At 35.7% G+C, this 23,199-nt stretch overlaps 3 protein-coding genes across 4 annotated transcripts; all 3 read left to right on the plus strand.

Annotated features, from left to right (window-relative positions):
• Positions 1-426: 426 nt before the first annotated feature.
• LOC120342599 (chromodomain-helicase-DNA-binding protein 5-like) lies at positions 427-7,115 on the plus strand. Its single transcript, XM_078110343.1, has one exon. It carries the CDS (start codon positions 471-473, stop codon positions 6,012-6,014), a length of 5,544 nt encoding a protein of 1,847 aa, XP_077966469.1. The 5' UTR covers positions 427-470; the 3' UTR covers positions 6,015-7,115.
• A 221-nt stretch (positions 7,116-7,336) lies between these two features.
• LOC120342602 (tRNA (guanine(10)-N(2))-methyltransferase TRMT11-like) lies at positions 7,337-10,448 on the plus strand. Of its 2 annotated transcripts, XR_013474812.1 has the most exons (3): positions 7,337-7,638; positions 8,466-10,008; positions 10,382-10,448. XR_013474812.1 is itself a non-coding variant. In XM_078110911.1 (2 exons), the coding sequence occupies exon 2, from the start codon at positions 8,493-8,495 to the stop codon at positions 9,924-9,926; it is 1,434 nt and encodes a 477-aa protein (XP_077967037.1). In that variant the 5' UTR covers positions 7,338-7,638; positions 8,466-8,492; the 3' UTR covers positions 9,927-10,380. The 2 variants fall into 2 exon arrangements, 1 of the variants encoding a protein (XP_077967037.1); XM_078110911.1 differs by lacking the exon at positions 10,382-10,448 and having other exon boundaries at positions 7,338-7,638; positions 8,466-10,380.
• On the plus strand, positions 10,390-17,585 carry LOC120342600 (xylulose kinase-like). The gene is made up of 14 exons (XM_039411511.2): positions 10,390-10,471; positions 11,211-11,301; positions 11,533-11,672; positions 12,286-12,434; positions 12,514-12,646; positions 13,234-13,334; positions 13,448-13,538; positions 13,862-13,969; positions 14,385-14,515; positions 15,063-15,178; positions 15,348-15,421; positions 16,020-16,175; positions 16,734-16,821; positions 17,259-17,585. The coding sequence occupies exons 1-14, from the start codon at positions 10,427-10,429 to the stop codon at positions 17,402-17,404; spliced, it is 1,569 nt and encodes a 522-aa protein (XP_039267445.2). The 5' UTR covers positions 10,390-10,426; the 3' UTR covers positions 17,405-17,585.
• The last annotated feature ends 5,614 nt before the right edge of the window (positions 17,586-23,199 follow it).

Here is a 23,199-nt window from a genome sequence, read left to right on the forward strand (position 1 = left end):
TAAACTGTAAGCCTAGACTAAGTTGACTGTTGAATAATTTATGAATTTTAGAATTTATGTTGCAACAGCTTTGTTTCCGTAATAAGTGGGTTATGCCACATACCATACTTTCATAATTGAAAAAATGTTATGTTTTTTTCAAATTATTATAAATTCAGATATTTCTCCCATTTATCCTTGTCAAGCAAATAAGTTTAATCGACTTCACATTAAATTGGATATTTGTACCTGGAGACCCCAGTGAAATGGGTCCTCGAATAAAATAGAGCATGTCAAACCAGTTCTGTTTCTGTGAAAATCAATTTGTTTATTTCCAACAATCAATAATTCAAACATAGCGTTTTTTTGAAGTAGGTTATTGCCAACCTAATAGAATCAGCAAATTTCAGATTGATTTAATACCTCATTGCTCACCATAATCAACTATTTTTCAATTTCTATACAGATATTGCATTCTTTAATTTTAAAATATGGCTGAAATTGGTACCGATGAAGGTGCCATGGAAATAGAAACTAATGATGGTTTGGGTTATGATAGTCTTCCTGGAACTCCTGAACAAGAGAAATATAGAAAAAAATCTAGAAAAAAAGACAGAAGCGGTAAAAAAGCAAAGAAAAAACGTAAGACCGAAGCCAGCGATGAGGATAACGAAGGATCTGCTATTGAAAGTGATCCAGAAGTGTCTTTTAACATCGATGGAGAAAAACAGAAAAGGAAAAGGAAGAAGGACAAAAAAAAGAAGGTTGAGGATATAAAGACATCTAAAGAGATTTGTGAGGAGTGGGGTTTGCCTCCATTTGAGCATGATTATACTGATGAAGAGTATAAAACCTATGTAACTTACCGACTTTTCAATCAGTTTGCCAGAACAAAACTTGCTACATTATATCCAAGTCTTGTAATAGCAAAAATGTATCCGCTTATAAATGCGCTGTGGAGGGAATTCCAGTCTTTGGAAGGATTTCAAGAGATGCAGGAATCAAGCAGTAATGCACCATCATCGGGTGTGCCAACGCCAACAATGATGGCAGCTGAGATGGAAGATTCACCCCAGCCTTCTGTTTTGCGAGGTCCCACTGCTTCTGTGGATGTGGTGCCTGTGGACAAAAAGAGCCGTAGTCGTAGCACCACACCAAAATTTGGGATGAAAAAGGAAAAAAAAGTTGCTCCTCTTCGTATCAGGCTTCCCATGAAAAGAAAAAAGAAAGATGCTTCGAGCGAAGAAGAAAATTCACCATCAGATAATGATTCAGATATGGATTTTGCAGAGACCTTGGCAGCTTCTGTTTTAGAGGGTGAAACCAAACCAAAGCAATCTAAAAGAGGTGGAGCAAAGGGAAGAAAGATAAAAAGCACAAAGAAGAAAACAAAGCCTAAAATGAGAGATCCAAGTGAAGAAGGATATGAAACAGATCACCAAGATTACTGTGATGTTTGTAAACAAGGTGGCGAAATTATTTTATGCGATACATGTCCTCGTGCTTTCCATCTTGTATGCTTGGATCCCCCATTAGACAAAGCTCCAGAGGGTAAATGGCCTTGCCCTGTTTGTCAGGCACAAGGAATCAAACCAAAAGATAGTGATGCTGAAGAGTTTTCAGAGGAAGAAGTTGAGGAAGAGGTTCAAGAAGAAGACGATCATATGGAGTTTTGTACTGTTTGCAAGGATGGTGGTGATCTGCTAATCTGCGATACTTGTCCAAACTCTTATCATTTAAATTGTTTGAATCCGCCTATGGTTGTTGTTCCAGATGGTGAATGGTCATGCCCAAGATGTGCTTGCCCACAACCCAAGGGTAGACTTGAAAAGGTGATGGCTTGGAGATGGAGAGATGCTCCATATACTGAAGTACCTGATGATAGACCAGGTAATGAAACAGGCAAGAAAAAGTTGTGGGGTTATAGACAGCGGGAATTTCTTGTAAAATATCATCATCTATCTTACTGGGAAGTGGAATGGATAACAGAGCTACAACTTGAAATTTACTTCATTCATCAGTGGAGAACATTTACGCGTCGTAATGATATGGAAGAGGAAACACCATTGGAATGGGACGATGAGTGGACAAATAAAGAATTGGCGAACAAGTATTACAAATATGGTATAAATCCAGACTGGCTTGCAATACACAGAATTATCAATCATAAAAAAGCAGGGAGAAGCGGCCAAATCCAATATTTAGTAAAATGGAAGGATTTGGGATATGATAAGGCTTCGTGGATATTGGAAACCAATGAAGAAGTCATTGGATTACAAGATGCTATTAAAAAGTATCATGAACATAGAGAGAGTATAGAAGGAGCAGTAAAAGAAAAAAAAAAGAAAAAGCGCAGAGAAGACAGAAAAAAAGAAGACAAACCTGATCCTTCTGAAAAGTACGAAGACCAACCTACATACATCACAGATATTGGTGTTGCATTGCATGATTACCAACTAGAAGGTCTGAATTGGCTCAGATTTTCTTGGTCACAAGGTACCAACACCATTTTAGCAGATGAAATGGGTCTGGGAAAAACTATTCAAACTATTGTATTTATAAAATCATTAGTTCATGAAGGTCATTCGAAGGGACCTTTTTTAATATCGGTACCATTATCCACTATGATCAATTGGGAACGAGAATTTGAATTGTGGGCACCAGAACTTTATGTTGTAGCTTACTATGGTGGAAAGGATTCTCGGGCAGTCATTCGAGAACATGAATTTTCATTCACTGACAATGCAATCAGATCAGGAAATAAAGCATACAAAATGAAAACCGGATGCCTTGTTAAATTTCATGTCTTGCTGACGTCATATGAAATGTGTTCCATCGATAACACAACTTTGGGGTCTGTCGATTGGGCAGCTGTTTGTATTGATGAGGCACATAGACTGAAAAACAACCAGTCAAAGTTTTTTAGAGTGCTATCTGAATATAGCTTTGGATTCACACTTCTTCTGACAGGAACGCCATTACAAAATAACCTAGAAGAACTTTTTCATCTGCTGAATTTCTTATGTCCAGAGAAGTTCAATGAACTAGATGTCTTTCTTGATGAGTTTGCTGATATATCACAAGAAGATCAGATTTCGAAATTGCATGACATGCTTGGACCACACATGCTGCGTAGACTAAAAGCAGATGTCCTAAAAAATCTTGCATCAAAAAGTGAGTTCATAGTTCGAGTCAACCTTTCACCACTTCAACGAAAATTTTATCGATACATTCTCGCCAGAAACTTTGAAGGTCTAAATTCAAGAGGAGGAGCAAATAATTCTTCATTGCTTAATATTATGATGGATTTAAAGAAATGTTGCAACCATCCATACCTGTTTAATAAAGCTGCAGAGGAAGCTACACGTACGGCAAACGGTGCGTTTGAGGGTCATGAATTGATCAAAGCAAGTGGAAAGCTCATTGTTTTGCATAAGATGCTTCGTAAGTTAAAAGAACAAGGAAATAGAGTTCTGGTCTTCTCCCAAATGACAAGAGTTCTCGATTTATTGGAAGATTTCATGGAATATGAAGGTTATAAATACGAGAGAATAGATGGATCTATTACTGGTTCTTTACGTCAAGAAGCAATAGATCGCTTCAACGCTCCTGGTGCTCAACAATTTTGCTTTTTGCTATCAACCAAAGCTGGAGGTTTGGGTATAAATCTGGCAACTGCTGATACTGTCTTTATATATGACAGTGACTGGAATCCTCATAATGATATTCAGGCCTTTAGCAGGGCACATCGAATAGGACAAGCTAAAAAGGTGATGGTGTACAGATTTGTGACAAAAAATTCAGTTGAAGAAAGGGTTGCTCAAGTCGCTAAGCATAAGATGATGCTCACTCACTTGGTGGTAAGGCCTGGACTAGGTTCAAAATCTGGTGCACTTTCAAAACAAGAAATGGACGATATTTTAAAATTCGGTACTGAAGAGCTTTTCAAGAATGATGATGATGACAATACTGAAGGCAGTGATTTTATTCATTACGATGATGCCGCTATTGACAAGATTCTCGATCGAAGTCAAGAAGGTATTCAAGAAAAGGAGAAAGATACTGGATTAAATGAATATCTAAGCTCCTTTAAAGTTGCTACCTATAAATTCAGTGAAACTCAGGATGAGCCTGAGCAAGAACGAGAAATAATTAAAGATGAAATGGCTGAACCAGATCCAACCTATTGGGAGCGTTTGCTGCGACATCATTATGAACAGCAACAGGAAGAACTGGCTTCCACTCTCGGAAAAGGAAAACGTGTTCGAAAGCAAGTCAATTACTATCATGCTCATAATGTTGCGGAACAAGAACGTGAATGGGAAGACAATGGAAGTGATTATAGTATACACAGTGATGCTGGTGAAGATGATGAAGAATTTGATGATCCAGGCAGACGACGTGCTAGGCGTGAAGCCAACAAGCCTTTGCCACCTATGCTTGCAAGAGTTGCCGGTAACATTGAGGTTTTGGGCTTCAACAGTAGACAGCGGAAAACTTTTCTCAATTTTGTTATGCGCTATGGTATGCCTCCAATGGAGAACTTTCATGCACGTTGGCTTGTACGAGAACTACGAAGCAAGACAGAAAAGGAGTTCAAAGCTTATGTCTCATTGTTCATGCGCCATTTGTGTGAGCCTGGATCAGACAATTCCGACACATTTTCAGATGGTGTTCCAAGAGATGGTATTTCTAGGCAATTGGTACTCACAAGAATTGGAATTATGGCTCTGATAAATAAGAAAGTCAAAGAATACAGGAAAATAAATGGGGATTGGAGTTTTCCACATCTGAATCCAGTTTGGCAAATGAAGCATAATGCAGAAGCAAACGAAATTACTCACATATCCTCTGTTCCTTCATCTGTTAAGTCTGCATCATCTTCAGTAGGCAATTCTCCAGTTCCAACTCCCTCAGCTTCCAAACCTGTTTCACCATCTGGTGATAGCAAAGAAGCAGAGGATGTTAAAACCGAAAGTGCATCACAGGATGATTCTGTGACAGCTGAAGGAGAGAAGATGGATGTCCAAGAAGGAGTAGACAAAAAAGCTTCTACTGGAAGTAAAGATGCTCAAACTAAAGATAATGATTCGCCACCTAATGCAGCTGATGAAAATCAAACTGTTAAAGCTGAACCTGATTCAGATGTGAAAGATGTTGAAAAGAAAGGAGAATCTAAGCCTGAAAAACACAAATTTATGTTCAATATTGCTGATGGTGGATTCACTGAACTTCACACATTGTGGCAGACTGAAGAACTTGCTGCTATCCATTCAGGTCGTATAAATGAAATATGGCACAGACGTCATGACTATTGGTTGATTGCTGGGGTCGCAACTCATGGATATGCACGATGGATGGACATTCAACATGATCATAGATTCGCGATTGTGAATGAACCATTCAGAGCAATGAATGAAAAGGGAAATTTTCTTGAAATGCAGAATAAATTTCTTGCCAGGCGATTCAAACTTTTAGAACAAGCTCTTGTTATTGAAGAACAGTTACGTCGTGCTGCTTATTTGAGCTTGACGCAGGATCCCAAACATCCCGCAATGGCACTAAATGCACGATTTGCAGAAGTAGAATGTTTAGCGGAAAGTCATCAACATCTATCAAAGGAGTCATTGGCTGGTAACAAACCAGCAAATGCAGTGTTGCACAAAGTTTTAAATCAACTGGAAGATCTTCTTTCAGATATGAAGGCTGATGTAGGTAGACTTCCTGCCACATTTTCACGAATTCCTCCTGTTGCAGCAAGACTTCACATGTCAGAGAGAGGAATTTTGAACAGGTTAGCACGTCAGCGTCAGGAAACTCCACAAGATCAAGCAAGTGCACCGGTACAACCAGGAGAGTATCCTACCTATGAATTGATGCCTTTTGGACCTTTTACTTCAGGTCAAGCACTCCCAAGCTCTCATGTTGCATCAAAGGAAGCATCGTCAAAAGTCAATTACAGTCAAATGCTGCAAGAACATGATCGTTCATCTACTGGGACAACTGAGCAGAGTGTCATTACTATTGAGGATTGAGTCACTCAATTAGTTTTATTATTGACTGATAAAGCCTGTTTTGAATATTCATGTAGTGGGCTATGCATGTGTTATTTAAATGTGAGAAAAGGAGAAAAAATACTTTCCTTGGCCTCTTTATTTTTAATCTGCCAAAGATCAAACATTCTAGAGCCAGAAATGTGTGATTTGCACCACAGATTTTTTTTTTAATCAGAATTTCAAGACATTTTTGCAAAGCTCGTTTTCCTATTATTTCAATTGAAAAGTTGTTCTTGTTTTTTCAAACAAATCATTTGCAGTTAAAATTAGGATCATACACATTTAACCATTAGTACTCGATTGTGTTTTCAATACTTACTCCCTAAGACCAAGTGTATGTATACTAAGCTTCAAATTTATTTATGAAGTTTCAAGAAGTCTATTATTTTATCAACATAACAAGGCATTGTTCTATGATTTCTCAGCTATTTATTGTAACAAGACAACTGACCAAACAGTTTCAATGAAGCTGGCAAAGTTTTATGCAAGTGTGCATTGCTTTCTCATAATGCCCAAACTTTGACAATATAATTGTAAAGTTAGAAAAATTCTTATTACCAATTACATTTTAACAAATGTATTATGATTTGATATTGACACCTGTGACATCAGAAGTTGATTGAGTGTTTGAATACATTCTAAATTGGTTGCGTTCGATGTAGTAAATATGTCATATTAGGAACCATCTACTATACTATGCCGGGTTATATCTTTCTGTAGGGGAGGCCAAATTGGAAGTATATTTCATGAACAATATTTTATTAGAATCGGTTTTGGCCTTTCTTAATTGGCATAATCAGGAATTTATTTTGTTGAGATGTAGTGAAAGAGTAGTTGATGTTACTCTCAATCATCTCTCCTGAAATGAGCATTGAATATTATACTAATATCAGTAGATTCAAGTTATCATCAATTTCATTGAAGAATTTTTTTTTTCTGTTTTGTAAACATTTGTTGTCAAAGTCATTCATACACAGCTGTGTTGTTGTACATCTGTTTTGTATTGTTGTTTGTCATTTTGGCAGAAATTACATTCTTGCATCCTTTGTTGTATATACAAAAGAAGAAAACATGGGCTTATGTTGTGTCTTCTGTTGTCTGTATTTTTAGGGGCAAGTCTAGAGTAATCACCCAGGCAACGTGAAATGGGCAAGCTTAGGTTGTAGAAAAGGTCAATTATCATTTTGGGATGCTGTGCCTATTCGTCTTGTTAAAGTCCGATTGCGCTCAGCTTTGTGCATGCTAGCGCAGAAAATGTGATGTTCGTATCATAATGAGGGTGTTCACATAGTTCAGTGCGCGGTGGTGTCGTATTGAGGGTCTTCATCATGAGGTCGAGCGTTAGTAAAACTGAGGTGGTCAGAGATCGTTTAGCCATTACCAAAAATATTCTGCACTAAACGATGGACAGGCCATATTATATATACGCGTTGGGACAGGCGAGCGAGACATAACTTTCTCGACGTAAGCAACCAGGGTGAAAATTTGACTGTTTTGAAATTTGCCGCTTTTCGCCACGATAGATTTTGAATGGAATATCAGACGCAGCGTTGCAGCAACAGAATCAAAATTTTTTTAATTCAAAATACGATTCAACTGAAAGGTAAGATTGATCTAACATCTAACGAAGAATGACTGGTTAGGGAGCGGGGATAATGAGATAATTCAGTGGTTATGGTTTCAGCTGATCCATGTTTCCTCAGTTTTTTGAAGCAAGATCAACGCAATCAAAAATTGTTGAAAAAGTGGTTGAATGTGACCTATAATACAGTAATATGATATGGCCTAATAATAATTGTTGTTGGTCTGATTCGAGAAGTTTAACTTAAAAATACAAGCTATTCAAAAGTTTGTCAGTTGTCACTGTAAATACTGTAATAATTAGGCATACAAACTAATTGCTCTCCCGATGCATGCCAATGCATGAGGACTGAAGGATAAAAACAAGATATGATGACTATATTATACTGATATGTTAACATTATAATATTTTACTAATGTTCTTTTTTTCACATGTATATTTACCGTTACATGTCTGCATCACTGCATGTAATAAACCTTTATAAAGGTATTGCCAGTTTCCCCCATTTTCCTAATCTTCTGTGTGTTCATTGTTGGAGTATGGAGAAATAGTGCTCATTGCTGCCTTGATATTCACCACAGCAGCAGTCCACCAAGTAATCAATTAATTTGCCTGAAATGCATAGACTGGGATATTGAAGAGAACCGATTAAGTGTAAACGATTATGTGATGTGGTCCACTTGCTTGCACATAAATATACAATTGTGCAATAATTTAAACTAATAATATGAACCAACCATCTTCTTATTTGACTTTTCAAATTATGCATTGTTACTCCTGCTTTTTACACTCTCGCTTACTAACCATTAGGATAGCTTTTCATTCAAGTGCTTGTCCTAATTTTACAGGGCTGTGAGATTCTGCATGATAATATTATGGCGAAGAAATATTTAATTGTACTTGCACAAGAGCATTTTGAATTTCGGATTCCTGAACTCGAGTCAGTTGCTGGGATATTTAAGAAGAGATTACTTGACATATGGGACAAGCAATTGATAGACCACTCATTGAGTAATCACGTTGATGAGTCTCTTCAAATACAGAATGAAGATGATGAAAAAATGTCTATACACAATTACTTCAATCAATATGATACTCCCTATATTCTATTGCATAATGTTAGTGAGCAAGATGTAAAAAATATTATGTCTAGGACCATTTTGGCAAAGAATGCTTATGAAATATGGGGATATGGAAAAACTTATAATGATATGAAGAAATCTATATTAGAATTTCCTGAAGATGCAAAAAAATCTTGCTTTAATTCGTCATTCTGCATCAGAGTAAAAGCATGTGGACGCAAGATGTCAATTCCGGAACAAATTAAGATAATAGACAGCCTTGAAGATGTTTTACCATTTGAAGGTGAGGTTGATCTTAAATCACCTGAAAATGAATTTCATGTTATTGAGGACTACGGTGCCCATAAAGGCAAAAAATTTTCTGGTGATCCTCATTATATATATTTTGGTCGACTCATTGCTGATGGCCAAAGAAATTTGCTTCAAAGCTATTCTGTAAAGACCCGAAAGTTTATTGGGAACACATCCATGGACGCTGGTTTATCTTTTATCATGTCAAATGTTGCTAAAGTTAAACCAGGAGATTATGTTTGTGATCCATTTGTGGGCACAGGTAGTTTACTAATAGCTGCCGCTCGTCATGGTGGTTTTGTCACCGGTGGGGATATAAATTATAACATTTTACATGCCAGAGGAAAGTCTTCGAGGGTGGGTGCTGGCTATAGGGACAAGGATGAAACTATAAAAGACAGTTTAAAACAATATGAACTTCAAAATAAATATCTGGACGTAATGGTTCAGGATAATGCAAGTAATGCCTGGAGAAGTCCCTTGAATATGTGTCATGGTATTTTTGATGCAATCATTACTGATCCTCCATATGGAATACGTGAACGCTGTCGAAAAGTTGGTAAAAACAAGGAAGTGGCCACTTCCGCAAATGAGCCCACAATACACTATCCGGAACAAACTGCGTATCATCTTGATCAAGTTTTCATTGACTTGTTGACATTTGCAGCCCGAACATTAGTCCCAGGTGGAAGGCTTGTTTACTGGTTGCCTATTTATAGGCCTGAATATTCAGATGATATTATTCCACGCCATCCTAATTTGAAACTTTTGTATAATTGCGAGCAGCCACTAAAAAGAGAAACTTCAAGAAGATTGTTAGTGATGGAAAAATGTGAAAAGGAAATAGCGGACTGTCAAACTAATGGGGCTTCTTTTAATAGTGATGCACATAGGGGTCATAATGCATTCCGTAACAAATATTTTAAAACTAAATGATATTTTTTGAAGATAAAATCTTTTTGCACTTTCACTCCTGATGAGGCTGCTGACAATAAATTTTGCGTGGAATTTTTTATAGGTACTGAAGTTTTTTATTAAGAACGTGAATCAGATCAGATACTTACCTGGACATATCAGAATGCTTTTTGAAATCATCGACACAATGTGGGTGTTGTGTATTTCTCGAACGTTATAAATATGAAGTGGTGCAACAGCAACTTTGTCAGCAATTTGCTTATAGGAATTCTATTACCTGTTACTTGAAATATCGTTGTGCATTTATGATTCTTCATATTTTTTCTGCCATTATAAATCAGCCTCAGTTGAATTAGTGCCATACATATGCCTATTTTTAATACACAAATGTATGTTTTAATTGTACTTCTGACACAATTTTCTAATGCTGGATAGTTTCAGAGGTTTAACTCACTATATTTTTCTGTTCTACACAGTTTGCTAATCCTACTACCTCAACAAACATTACTAATTTGACAAGGATGACTAAAAAGACTTACCTTGGCTTTGACTTCAGCACACAGCAGGTATATGCTAATTTTGAATGTCTCGTATAATGAGACAACCCATTTGCACTGACCAGGGGTTAGCAACATCTTCCATATTTTGAATTAAAAAGAGTGTTATTTAATAATATTTGCATAATTTTAATGAACCATAATCAAACAAGAAATTATGTTATTGCATCTTCTCTGAATATGTTACAGAAATTATTGAAATTTTTCACGCAAAAAGTCACAGGGCTTTTGGTGTCAAATTTAACACCATTATACACCTTGTTTTGGTGTGCTCAAAGCAATGTCATAAAAACTCCTTTGTGAACAAATAAACTGTTGAGTTGCAAGCAGATACTGACTTCATAGGATCTAAATGTGTTCAGTGTACCAACTGAAGCTATGGCGATGTTTAGGAATCATGGCCTTTCTCGTCCGGTTATGGTTCCATGTCAGGGTTTGGGATTAGTTAGCCAGTTGTTTGTTTTCAGATGCATTCACTTGATGGTGGTGGAAGCCGTAACCGACCAGCTATGTAAATAAAAAATATTGGGAAAGTTATTAATCTAGGAGTGATTCGGATCACATCTGATATTGCAACCTGATATCTTTCTAGTTTTATGACCAAATCCTCAACAACGATAACACTCAACTCATAATTTACTAAGTTTAGACTCTCATTCAAGAATATTCATCTCAAATAATTTGAGTATTTGAATTTGATCACATTTCCAAAATTGTACTCCGAACCAAATAGCATGTTTTCTTACAGGTTAAAGCACTTGCAATCAATGATGATCTTGTCGTAACACATGAGGCATCAGTTCAATTTGATACAGATTTACCAGAGTTTAAAACTGAAGGTATTAGACCAATATTGCAATAAAATTTTGTCTAACAGCGAACTAGTTTTTTTACTTCTCACAACACTCATTACTTTTAAATTTGATAAGATGGCAATCTCAATGAATATAAATTCCGCATCTAACTTGATGGCCAACGTATTTGGCAAGGATTTGATAAAAAACAATAATGCTCTTTTATCGGTAGACGATATAGAAATAAAATTTTCATGTATACTTTATTTATTTCAGGTGGAGTTCATATCCATAATGATAAACTCACTGTCACTGCTCCTACACTTATGTGGGTGAAGGCATTGGATTTATTGCTGGAAAAGATCAAAGATACTTTTGATTTTTCCACGGTTGTTGCATTATCAGGTACTGGGCAGGTATGCAAGTGAATATATTTACTAGATAATATCAAATATACACAACTCAATTCTTATTTAACTTTTGCTAACTGAATTTTTATGGTCAGCTTAAGAAGCTATTGTTATTGACAAATTTTATTAGTGCAATAAATTAGGTTGATGCATACGTAGTATCTTGTCAAGTTTAGAGGCAGTGATGTTTAGATGTTCATACGATACAGTTGACCGATTTTAGATGGTTAGCGTTACAAATATTTTTGATGTTCTTTCACCTCCAAAAATATTATGCAACATATTTAAACGGAAATCTCATGGTGCACATCTATATTATGTTATAAACTAGGATATCTAGTGGGTTATAGGAATACAGCAAAAAGGGTGAGTTACCTTTCAGAATAAAATTACACAGGATTCAACATTAATTCTGTGACAGTAATTTTACAACGATTATTGAATGTTATTGAAAAAATTGCACACTCAGTTGTAGTTGTATTCTTATCAACACAATTGAAAAGTAGGTAATGCCAAACATTTACCATTTCAGCATTTCTGTAAATATTTTTTCGATTATCGGTCAAATCTTTTGACTGAATCTCAGCTCTAGTTAATAGTCAATGATTTACATATTTAGCAACATGGTAGTGTTTACTGGAAAGAAGGAGCTTTGAAAAAACTTCAATCACTCAATGCGCAATATTCTCTTCATGATGAGTTATCGACTGCTTTTTCTGTAAATGACTCACCAATATGGATGGATTCAAGCACTTCTGATATATGTAGGTAAGAAGCTCCATGTTGACAATGAACCTGTAGTCAATCTTGAAATTACATGCTGAATTTTTCTATATGAAATATGCAGAAATATGGAAAAATCTGTTGGAGGTCCTCAAAAACTTGCTGATCAAACAGGCTCTCGAGCATATGAAAGGTTTACAGCAAGTCAAATTGCAAAATTGTACCAAACTAAACCAGATGTTTATGATAATACAGAGGTAAGTGACTATAATACACGTTTAAAGTGTAATATGGAACCAAATGCAAAGTACCGTAAATACCTCGATGGGATTTCGGCCTTTGATAGCGAGAATCTAAATATCTCTAGCGTTATTTTACAAAGATAGTACAGTTTAGTGCTATGCTGTTGAATCTTGTCGCAACAAATTAATATATTCATAAATATTGAATTGCTTATTTTAGCCAAAAGTCTAGTTAAAAACTCATAAACTTCGCTAATTTATACGATTTCATTTAATAAGCATACTTTCTGATCATCTAAGATCTGACTCCAAACTTTTCATAGAAATGCACTCTGCTCAATTACTAGAACCAGTAGTTTTTTTTATGATAATAGTTCACGCCTTATGCTCCGAACAGGGCCTATGAAATCAGCTGCTGATTTGTAATGAAATGCTTTTTGAAGGACTTGGAATTTTTATGGTTCGGCATTGCCTACCCCTGGGTGGAGGGCATGGGATTTAATCACGAGATGTGTAATATGTGATGTCACAGTCAAGTCACGTCCGCTTTGAGGTAGTTGGCTGGTGGTAGGTGTATAAAAATTTCTTTTTTCATTTGACAGAGAATTTCACTTGTGAGCAGTTTTGCAGCATCTTTGTTTCTTGGAAATTATGCTGCCATCGATAACAGTGATGGATCAGGAATGAATTTATTAGATATTCGGTGAGTTATATTGGAGTTTAGATTTGGGATTTATATTGGTAAGAAAAGATATAGGGCCTACTAGTATTACTGGTCCAGTATGTATAATTCATTTGTAATCACTTTGTTTATAGCAAAAAAGACTGGAGTGAAGAATGTCTCGCAACTACTGCTACAAATTTGAGAGACAAGCTGGGAAAGCCTGTACCTTCCTGCTCAAATTTGGTAAGAGGCATTTATTACTATGCATATTTTTGTAACATTTGATTTGAACTTTCTATTCTGAGTATTTTGATATAAAGACATAAAACTGTCACATATTCTGCAATTATATCTGAAGCTGGTGTTCCCCATAAATATATCATCAGATTCATTTACCTCTATGCTTATTTCTTTGTGTACTTCTGTCCGAAACACTATATTAGGACATTTTGATATAAATACATAGATGACGTCATACAAAGATGTCTTGTAGGTTGATTTTATATCGAAAGCCCATTTAACCCTTGAACTATGAACTTTATCTGTTTTTTTACTATTTTTTTCAGGGATGTATATCTTCATACTTTGTTGAAAAATATGGATTCAATCCAGATTGCAGGATAATTGCATTTACTGGTGATAATCCCGCATCTCTTGCTGGGTGCCGCTTGGGGGTGAGACAGAACTTAAATTGGAGCGAGGCTTTTTTATTTTGGAAATTTCGTACTCAAAAAGATTCATTGTTAGTGATATGGTAATCAGTAATGACTGCTTGTTGTCTTGCTATGTGAAAGAGTGGGCATGGTATTTTTCTAATAGAAATGTGAATATGCCCTATGAATATATTGAGAATGAGGAAAAGAAAATTCAGAATGTTATGGCGGATTCTAGTTGTTTCTTTAGTTTATTAAAGAAGTATTTTAAATATCTGTGAAATTTCAGTAAAATTTCTTTCTCCATTATGGATAACATTGAATATTTATCAATGTTTCTAACAAGATAGTAGTCCTGATTCTGTTGTAATGTAAAAAAAAAAACAGTAAACAATATTAAAAATTCAATGTAGTTGTACATTTGCCTTTACTACAGCGGGGAGATGTAATCATCAGTCTTGGAACATCAGATACCTTTATGTTGTGGCTGGATGATCCAAAACCTAAGACAGAAGGCCATGTGTTTGTGAATCCAGTTGATGATAATTCATATATGGGACTACTATGGTATATATTTGTGTAGTATTGAGATTTTTGCATTCCCAAATCGAAAGTTTCAATTCTTTTAAGCAACTGAAATTTATATAATTCCTATCTGAATATAATGTTAGATTGGGTACAACAAATGATTGCATGGTAGTTATAACTCGTCAGACGTTGGAAGTTTTCAATTCAACTATTTATGCTAATTTCATCTTTTCAAATGTCATTTTGCATTGTTTTCTCACTCATCAATTCATACCAAATTTACTGCACCCAGCCAAAGACTTACTTGACTTGCATAAATAATGCCATTTCTGTAGCTGTCATATTGGATCCCCCTTTCATAAAACAAATAAATTAAACTATTTAATGCAAGTCAATGATTGCAAGAAGAAATTTCAACAGATTGAAGAAATTTCCTTCAGTTCTATAGTATATCAGCTTGTTAGAAAAAGTAATAAAAGACATTTTAATATCTTGAAATGCAAAAACCTATATATGTGGAGAGGAATAATTTTGCAGTGATCAAAAAACTATTTCCCACAGAACATGATATATTCACTTTTCACAGCTATAAGAATGGCTCGATTACAAGAGAAAAAATTCGCAATTCAGCTGCACAAAAATCATGGAGTGAATTTTCTGAAATTTTAAAACACACCAAACCTGGGAATAATGGAAAAATTGGTATGCTTGTTAACATATTGTTTAAAAGTAAAGTTACTAAAGTACTGGTAAATACTGCAATGTTGTTTGTTTTTCATAGATGAATATCTCTTACTTACGAGCTTCAATATCTTTGTAGTATTCTAGTACTATATTACTTGTTTCAAACTTTGCTTACTCTCTATTTCAGGAATATATTTTGATGTTCAAGAAATTACTCCTAATGCTGTGGGGTGTTTCAGATTTAATGATAAAGATGAACAGGTTAGTCCCAATTGTTTTGTCTTTCATGATTTTCATTTACATGACAGGAATTGTTTCCCCCCATGAGTTCCTTCTGACATAATTTTGATTTTAATTTAGCCTGGCTTATCTGCAGTCTGGTTAGTTTCAGCTTTTTTTCTCAGAATCAATTGAAATGAACTGTATATCATTATAGAGAATTACATTCTTATATAACAAGTTATGTATTACACATTAGTATTTGCCAATGAAAAACCTGGAAGGTTAAGTACCGTCCCATGGCTGCGAGTGAAGGTATTGACTGGCAGTCTGACACCTCAGATATATGTGACGAAGCTTCTTGATTTATTCCCTGTATTATGGTCCGTGCTTTTTGTTGATTTACTGTCAATTTCATGCCATATTCAACTGGGCCTGAACTCTCTTTATTTTTGAATTCGCTGATTACCAATCTTGCACTCTTCTGCTTCGCCACCCTCCTCACGTAGTTTTGATTACAACAATAGTTATGAATAAAACAAGTTAAATCGTATTTGACTTCTTTCAACTAATTTTGCCTTTCCTAATAGATGCCTTCATGCTGCTCAACTCTTTAGTTTTACTATTTAATTCCTTCTAGGTGGCTAGTTTTACTGATGAAGAAGAAGTACGAGCTGTTATTGAAGGACAGTTTCTTGCCAAACGTTATCATGCTGAAGGATTGGGTTATTCTTTAGGAATATCATCAAAAGTTCTTGCAACTGGGGGTGCCTCGAAAAATCCTGAAATTCTACAGGTACCGTACTTGGGAGATATAGAATTTTATAAAAGCGAATATATCATGTATGGTTCAGAATTCTGCTATGTTCTCATACTGTATTCTTTGGCTTGTCCGCATTTTACTCAACACTGGAGAGTTTTATATTGAAGGACAATGCCCTGGGCGAAAGAACTGTTTGAATTTTTACCTGGGTAGAAAATGTGAGTGTTAACTTTTTACTAGACCAACCACCCAATTTACCAGAAAAAAAAAACAGAATTTACCGGTATTAGAACTCTGTAACAGCTGTAGTGAAATTAAACAAATCAAAGTCACTTACTATTACTAGAAAGATGAAATCATCTTAATGATACTAATCTGGAAATAGTTATTTACTTATAATAATACAGGGTGACATTTTGTAGTCTCATGTGATGATAATTATCGTATGTCATGGGATGAATGGAAGGTTGTTGTCCCTAAAGATATTGTATAATTTGGAGAGAAAAATAATATGCATGTGAAAATGCTTGTTGGTCACTTCCAGGAATTTCATCAAGTTGGATATTGTGGTATATTTTTGTTTCTTTTCAGGTACTTGCCGATGTATTTGGTGCTCCTGTTTATACCTTGGACACATCGAATTCTGCGTGCTTGGGTTGTGCTTACAGGGCAAAGCATGGTGAATATTACTTTTTATGTGGCAAGAGTATATATGGCTATGTACGGTTTTATTACTAAATTTATATTTCAGAGGAAAGCAAGTTCCGATAGTGAAAACTGTAGTGTAAGCAAGCCTTCTTTTATAGGCTGTTGCTTTCTTAGTTTTAATATGAAGTTTGGACCTATTTTTATAGCCATTGAAGTTTTAAAATTCGGACTTCAACGAGTTGGAAGTACCACTCCAGATCCAGTGAAAACATGCTAAACTCCCGTCTCCACAACCACGCTTTTGATACTGTTGCAAGTCATCAGTAGGCTTCTATCACATTAATCCCTTTAAACAGTTGGGTTGTAGATAACATGATCACATAGTGGGTAGGTCTAACTTTTCTCTCCCCAGGATACATATCTGAATCCTATCCTGTAAATCCTAAAATTGTATTTTTTTGATTCAAGGTTACCTCAATGGTGCAAAGTCTTTCTCTGAAGTTACATCTTCAGCTGCTCCATACAAATTAGCTGCAGCACCAAATACTGCAGTCACTTATGATATTGCCAGATATGGTAAACTGGAAGCTGTTGTGACAAGCAAAGCTAATTGAGGGGTGTGCTTTGAATAGTTGAAGCAGGTTGTGCAATAAGTGATTCTGTGTGCCAAATCAATTGTTTCCAATTTAATGAACCAGTGTATATTATGTTACTTGTACATACTTCATAATTTTATATTGATCAGTGTGCAATAGGATAGGATAATACTTTTCAATTATATAATATTCAAAGCCATGTGTGGACTGCTAGTAGCTGCAATTTCAATATATTTTATGTGATTGTTTGGCTGACTAGCCTAGTATATATTTACGATCAAACTGCACGCTATATGAGAACTGCGATAACCATTAGGGTGATGTGGCTATGAGGAATTTTAGAGTTGTTTTTGCAAGTTAAGAAACTGTGCAAAGTTTGCAGTACAAGTTTAGTGCGGTAATTTGAGTATTGGTGAAAATAAAAATTATGGTCGTAGTGAGTAATTATAGCTCTAAAACCCTACAGAAATCTACTGCTTCACCTCACTTTGGTAATCTCGTAATTGATTCCAATACAAATGTTGTTGACGGACAGGCATCGTGAAATTACCTGTTAGAGATATTTCACTTCATAATATTCAGAAAGTAGTTCACTACTTTTATCGCGTTAAGGGGTAGCACAATTCATCGAGAGTCTGCTACCGTAGTTTTCGTGCAAAAGAGTATCTTTCCAAGAAGCCAATTAAACTTTGTAAACAAAGTTTTGGCAAGGTGGGGGAAAGCACATACACGTCTCACATTTTAATTTGAATTATAAGATATTGCCCGATGTCACATCGTGTTTTTGTTTTATTGTGTTTTGCCTGTTTTTGGGGGACGGGCACGTACTTGTACGTATTTAATTTTTTATTAAGTTATGCCCGTCCTCCAGGTCCTCTGTATTTTGTTTGCCCCTTTGTTGTTGTTTTGTGTTTTGTTTGTATCAGAGTGACCGAATAAAATTGATTGATTGATTGTTTACGATTTTGAAGTTTATACAGGGAAGGAGAGTGAGGGATAGGGAAAGAAGAATCTTGGCAGAATGGGCAACCTTGTCTTGTACTTATTTATTTGAAAATTGAAATCTGACCGCCGTCGGGTGCGGACGTGTTACCGTACCGGCATTGGGCATTCGAATAGGCTACTGGAATAAGAGATTTTTTGGACTAAAACTTGGAAACCCGGACTGATTTCAGAACTGTACCGGTAACCGGATGGAGCCAAAAAGAGTTTTTGCAATCCTGGACGAAAATAAGAATGTATGTATGTATGTTTATTCGTCTCGTAATAGTGATAAAAAAATAAATGAACGATTATTATTATGTAAGACGGGATGCATGCACAAGACCGTACTGGCCTAAAACACAAATGTGCGGCATGCACCCTTTTTAACATATATAAAACAAAAAACATTAGATTAAATATGTATAGTATGGTCCCTTATATAGACAGTTGTTCAAGGTGGGGCAATGGGTCGTTTGGTGTGGTGAAAGTGGTAAGGGTGGAGTATACAAAACTGTATATACATGGAGTTTATAAGACAAGACAATATATATAAATAGAGACAACACAACACCAAATAAACATATACATAACAATGAAATCAAAATTTAGGCGCAAATACAGCGCCTTTGAGTGGTGAGACCATATAGTATAAATGGGCGAAGTATAAGAGATAAATTTGTGGTTCTTATGCCTATATGGTATGCGTCACTCAAGGGCGCTAGTAGAGTCTTTGATAGAATCAATGAGCATATATACATTATACAATAGGTGTAAACTTCCAAATATTCGCTCATTAATCCATTGTGCCCTGCATTTTTACGGCGTCCAGCTAAATGGTTCGTTGCATATGGAGTAAGCATATCGTTCGCTGCAAAAATCCCTTGTTTCAGCTGAGCTGGGTGCGAAATTTGCCGGATTGAGGCTTTTAATTTTCCGATTCGTGTTCGGTTTTGGGTTTCGAAGTATGGTACGTTGAAAGCATATTAACTAGGAGCATATGCATATTGGGAATACATATCTATTAGGCAGAAAACGTAGCTACAGAACAGAATAGGAATCAGTCGCCACGTGGGGTGCGGTTATTGCTGTATTAATTCATTGATATAATATAGGACTTACATATTTATTCAGGAAGAGAGGAAAGCCTGAATATATAAAGCGAACCACGGCCTCTCCAAATAGCTCTGTGCTCCATATGAACCCCCAGACTGCCAGGACTTTGTAAGCTATTCGTTTACTTATTAAAAATATTGATTTTACCTTTAAATTACTCTGGGATATCTTGCCATTGAAATTTAAAATTTGCCGTTTTCATGTCTCGTGAATTTACAAAAAGAATTTTTTTTTTATTATATTATTTAGAGTACATTTTGTTAACAATTATGATTTTTGCATATATATATAATTGTTTAATTTTAACGATCCTTCATATAGTCATATATATAGATACTGTTGATTTGGATGCAATTATATATTTGTAATTAATAGTGAGATATAGAACTTGGACAAGGGGCGCATCCAGGATTTTTCCAAGGGGGGGGGGGGATTGCGGCGATTTTAAAACAGTGCACCAAAAGTTCAATTCATGACGGCGTAAGGCGGGTAATAAAGTAAAAACAATGCGTCGTTCACAGCGAAATTCCACAGTTACGTGTAGCTCGCCTCTGACGGTTTTGGTGAATATATACGAAAACACGCTCGCGTGTAGCATCTTATTCTGATTTTTATCTTCTGTGTAGGATTTGTATCACAGTTACGGTCCCAATTTTGAGCGAACAATATTATCCTTACTGTGAAGCTGATAGTTGACATTTTTATGTTTTAATTTTATATCGTTTCCGTGTTACTTTCGTATTGAATAATAATTAAAAAACTCCGCAAATTGTTGGGTATTCACGTAACTCAGCTTTGGTTTCAAACACTGATACTTAACACGTGAATAAATCAGCAATAATGGCATTTCTACGTGGTCAAAATAATATTTCTCCACAATATCTCGGGAAATTTGCATAGAAAACCTTATTCACATGCCTTGCTTATCTGATTCAACGTTTTTAAAATTTACAAAAACGATGTTGACGCGATTTACGCAAAATTAGAAATTGAAAAATATGATGGCGCAAAAATGGAACAGAACAAAAAATTCTAACATTCATCGTTTCTGCCTGTTGGCGATAGCCGTTGGTAAATTTTACGTAACTCGTTGTAAATTTATGTTAATAAATTCTAATTTGCTTTTAATGCGCCCTGTATTTGTATTAAAATAAAAGAGAATGTCCTTAAATTAGCTTATAACCCTTCTTTCATTTTGAACGCCCTAAACGACGGTTACATGCGCGTTACTGATTAACAATCACGCTTTCTTGTTTATCATTATTAGCGCCAACTAAAAAAGGTAACATGTCGTAAAGATAAAAATATTACAGAATAATATCGTTTTGACGAAACCATAATGCGCGACCGTAAAACGACGGTGCTGCTTTTTTGTGGAAGAAGTTTCGCATGGAAAAGTTTCTCAAACGGAATGCGACCCATGTAAAGGGGGACGTGGGGGCATTGTATTTATTGATATAGGATGGGGTTAACATATTTACCCAGGTGGAGAGGAAAACCGATACCCTGCTATTCTTCGAATTTTTGTCTTCGTTTTTAATGTCAAGATATCCCAGACTGACAGAGTAATTTAAAATAGGGGAGCCCTGGGGATTCGTATGTAGCACCTTATAAACTATGATTGTGAGAAGCCGTGGTTCGTCATACATTTAATTTAGGCCTTCTTATCGCCATTGCTTTCCCCTGGATAAATATGTACCTGAATCCCATGCTATAATTAGAAATAACCGCACTTGACTTCATATTCTGTGCTATAGCTACGTTTTCTGACTAATATATATGCATTCCCCATAAGCATATGCTCATAGTTAGTATGCTTTCAACGTACCATACTTCGAAACCCAAAACCGAACACGAATCGAAAAATTAGAAGCCTCAATACGGCCAATTTCGCGGCCGAATCAAAGGATTTTTGCAGCGAGCGATATGCTTTCTTCATATGCAACGAACCATTTAGCTGGACGACGTAAAAAATGCAGGGTACAATGGATTAATGAGCAAATATTTGGAAGTTTCCACTCAATGTATATATGGTCATTAATAGAATATATCTATTTCAGCAAAAATGTGAACCATACAGATTTTGTTGAAATACTTCAGTTCGAGTGTCAAATTCTTAGGTATTCGTGTTTTATTTATAAAATTGAAGCCGAATGTGGTAAGAATTGAAGGAAAAATAAACTTAATGAAAAGCATTTCAACAAAACCTGTCATGATTGCATTTTTGCCAGAAGAAAATAAATGTATAAAAGTACTATTTAATTAAGGCTAATATTTTATAAAAAGAAACATTGTTTCCATGTCATGGATTGTCCTTATTGTATTAGGATCACAATAGAGTAATATAGTTTCATGGGGGGAAGGACGGGAGGGATATATTTGATTTTGTGCTATGACCTATATGAGAAAGAAAGGACCCAGCATGCTACTTGAACAAAGAGAACTTTTTCTATTGATGGCTGGATTCAAATTTGATGTAATTGTAATTTATTATCTTTAACCTAATTTGCTGTTTTTAGTGTCTTTGTCTAATTAAGCGTGATAATAAGACTAGAAGGGTGAGTTAAAATATTAATTCAGTTCATTGTTTCATATTACATCCTGCTGAGGTAGCCTGCGGAGTTTGAAGTCGCCATCTACTGAGTGGTGATTTGATATCCTTCGGAGTTTCCTGTTGGTGCTTTCAGTCCAAATAGTCTCTAGTAGCCCATCTTAGTAACCGAATTTCCTAGAAAAAATAAACTCCGTGGATTGGCGTGTCGATGCAAAAAGTGATGTCATTCGTTGGTTTGACTGTAGAATAGTCCAACTTATTTGGACACCGGAATAAAGAAAGCATGCCTGTACATCGCCGATCAGCTTCTTAAAACACACATCCAAATCGAACGCCTGGCAATGGTAGAGCAGTAAAATAACATATAGGGGGAATATATCTTTGTGATATGCTGTTTAGAGATCGTACTACTAAGTACTATTTACTATGACCTGCGTTTCGATCGATATGGACATTTTCCTAATTTTATACCCAACCAAAAAAGATTCCGATTTTGTAGAATGAGATATGCTCACGTGTGTGCGTTTCATCGGGCAGAAGAGTTTTTATAACTTTTGCTTTGGACGTTTTTGTGGCTCAGTACAAGCAATATTCAGATAGAGGTATATTGTTAGATCTCTCAAATTATCAATATCGCGAGGTTTCAATGGAAAAATTCCACATCTTCCGACGGTTATATCAGATCCATTATATAATGGAAACCTCACCAAATCATAGTACTTCAATATCATATACCGGTATACTCATATATTACGCTTACTTCTCCCTGATGTGCCAAAATAGCATTTATGCTTTCCACACACGAACTATAAAAGTACTGTACGTGTAGGTGCAATGTAGCCTACTTGAGTCCTCGCGCAGAAATGAATCATCTCTATCACGAATGAGTATCCCTCATGCCCGATAGAAGTCATTCATTTGATTATTATATCACAAAATATAACGGTGATCAACCGAAAATGTCATTGTATCGAAATCTCTTCAAATAGATTTTAATGCGTCCAATTTTTTTCCTTTAGTTAGCTCAAAGGCACCGTTACGCAATACGTCACTACGATGTTGATTAGCATTCACATATTTATCCCATGGGAAAGGAAATCCGATCAGACGATTTCATTCACGGTAATCATATGGCAAACCACACCCTTTCGTCCGGTTACCA

This window comes from Styela clava, chromosome 3 (assembly GCF_964204865.1).
Source record: "Styela clava chromosome 3, kaStyClav1.hap1.2, whole genome shotgun sequence".
NCBI classification, from domain to species: domain Eukaryota; kingdom Metazoa; phylum Chordata; class Ascidiacea; order Stolidobranchia; family Styelidae; genus Styela; species Styela clava.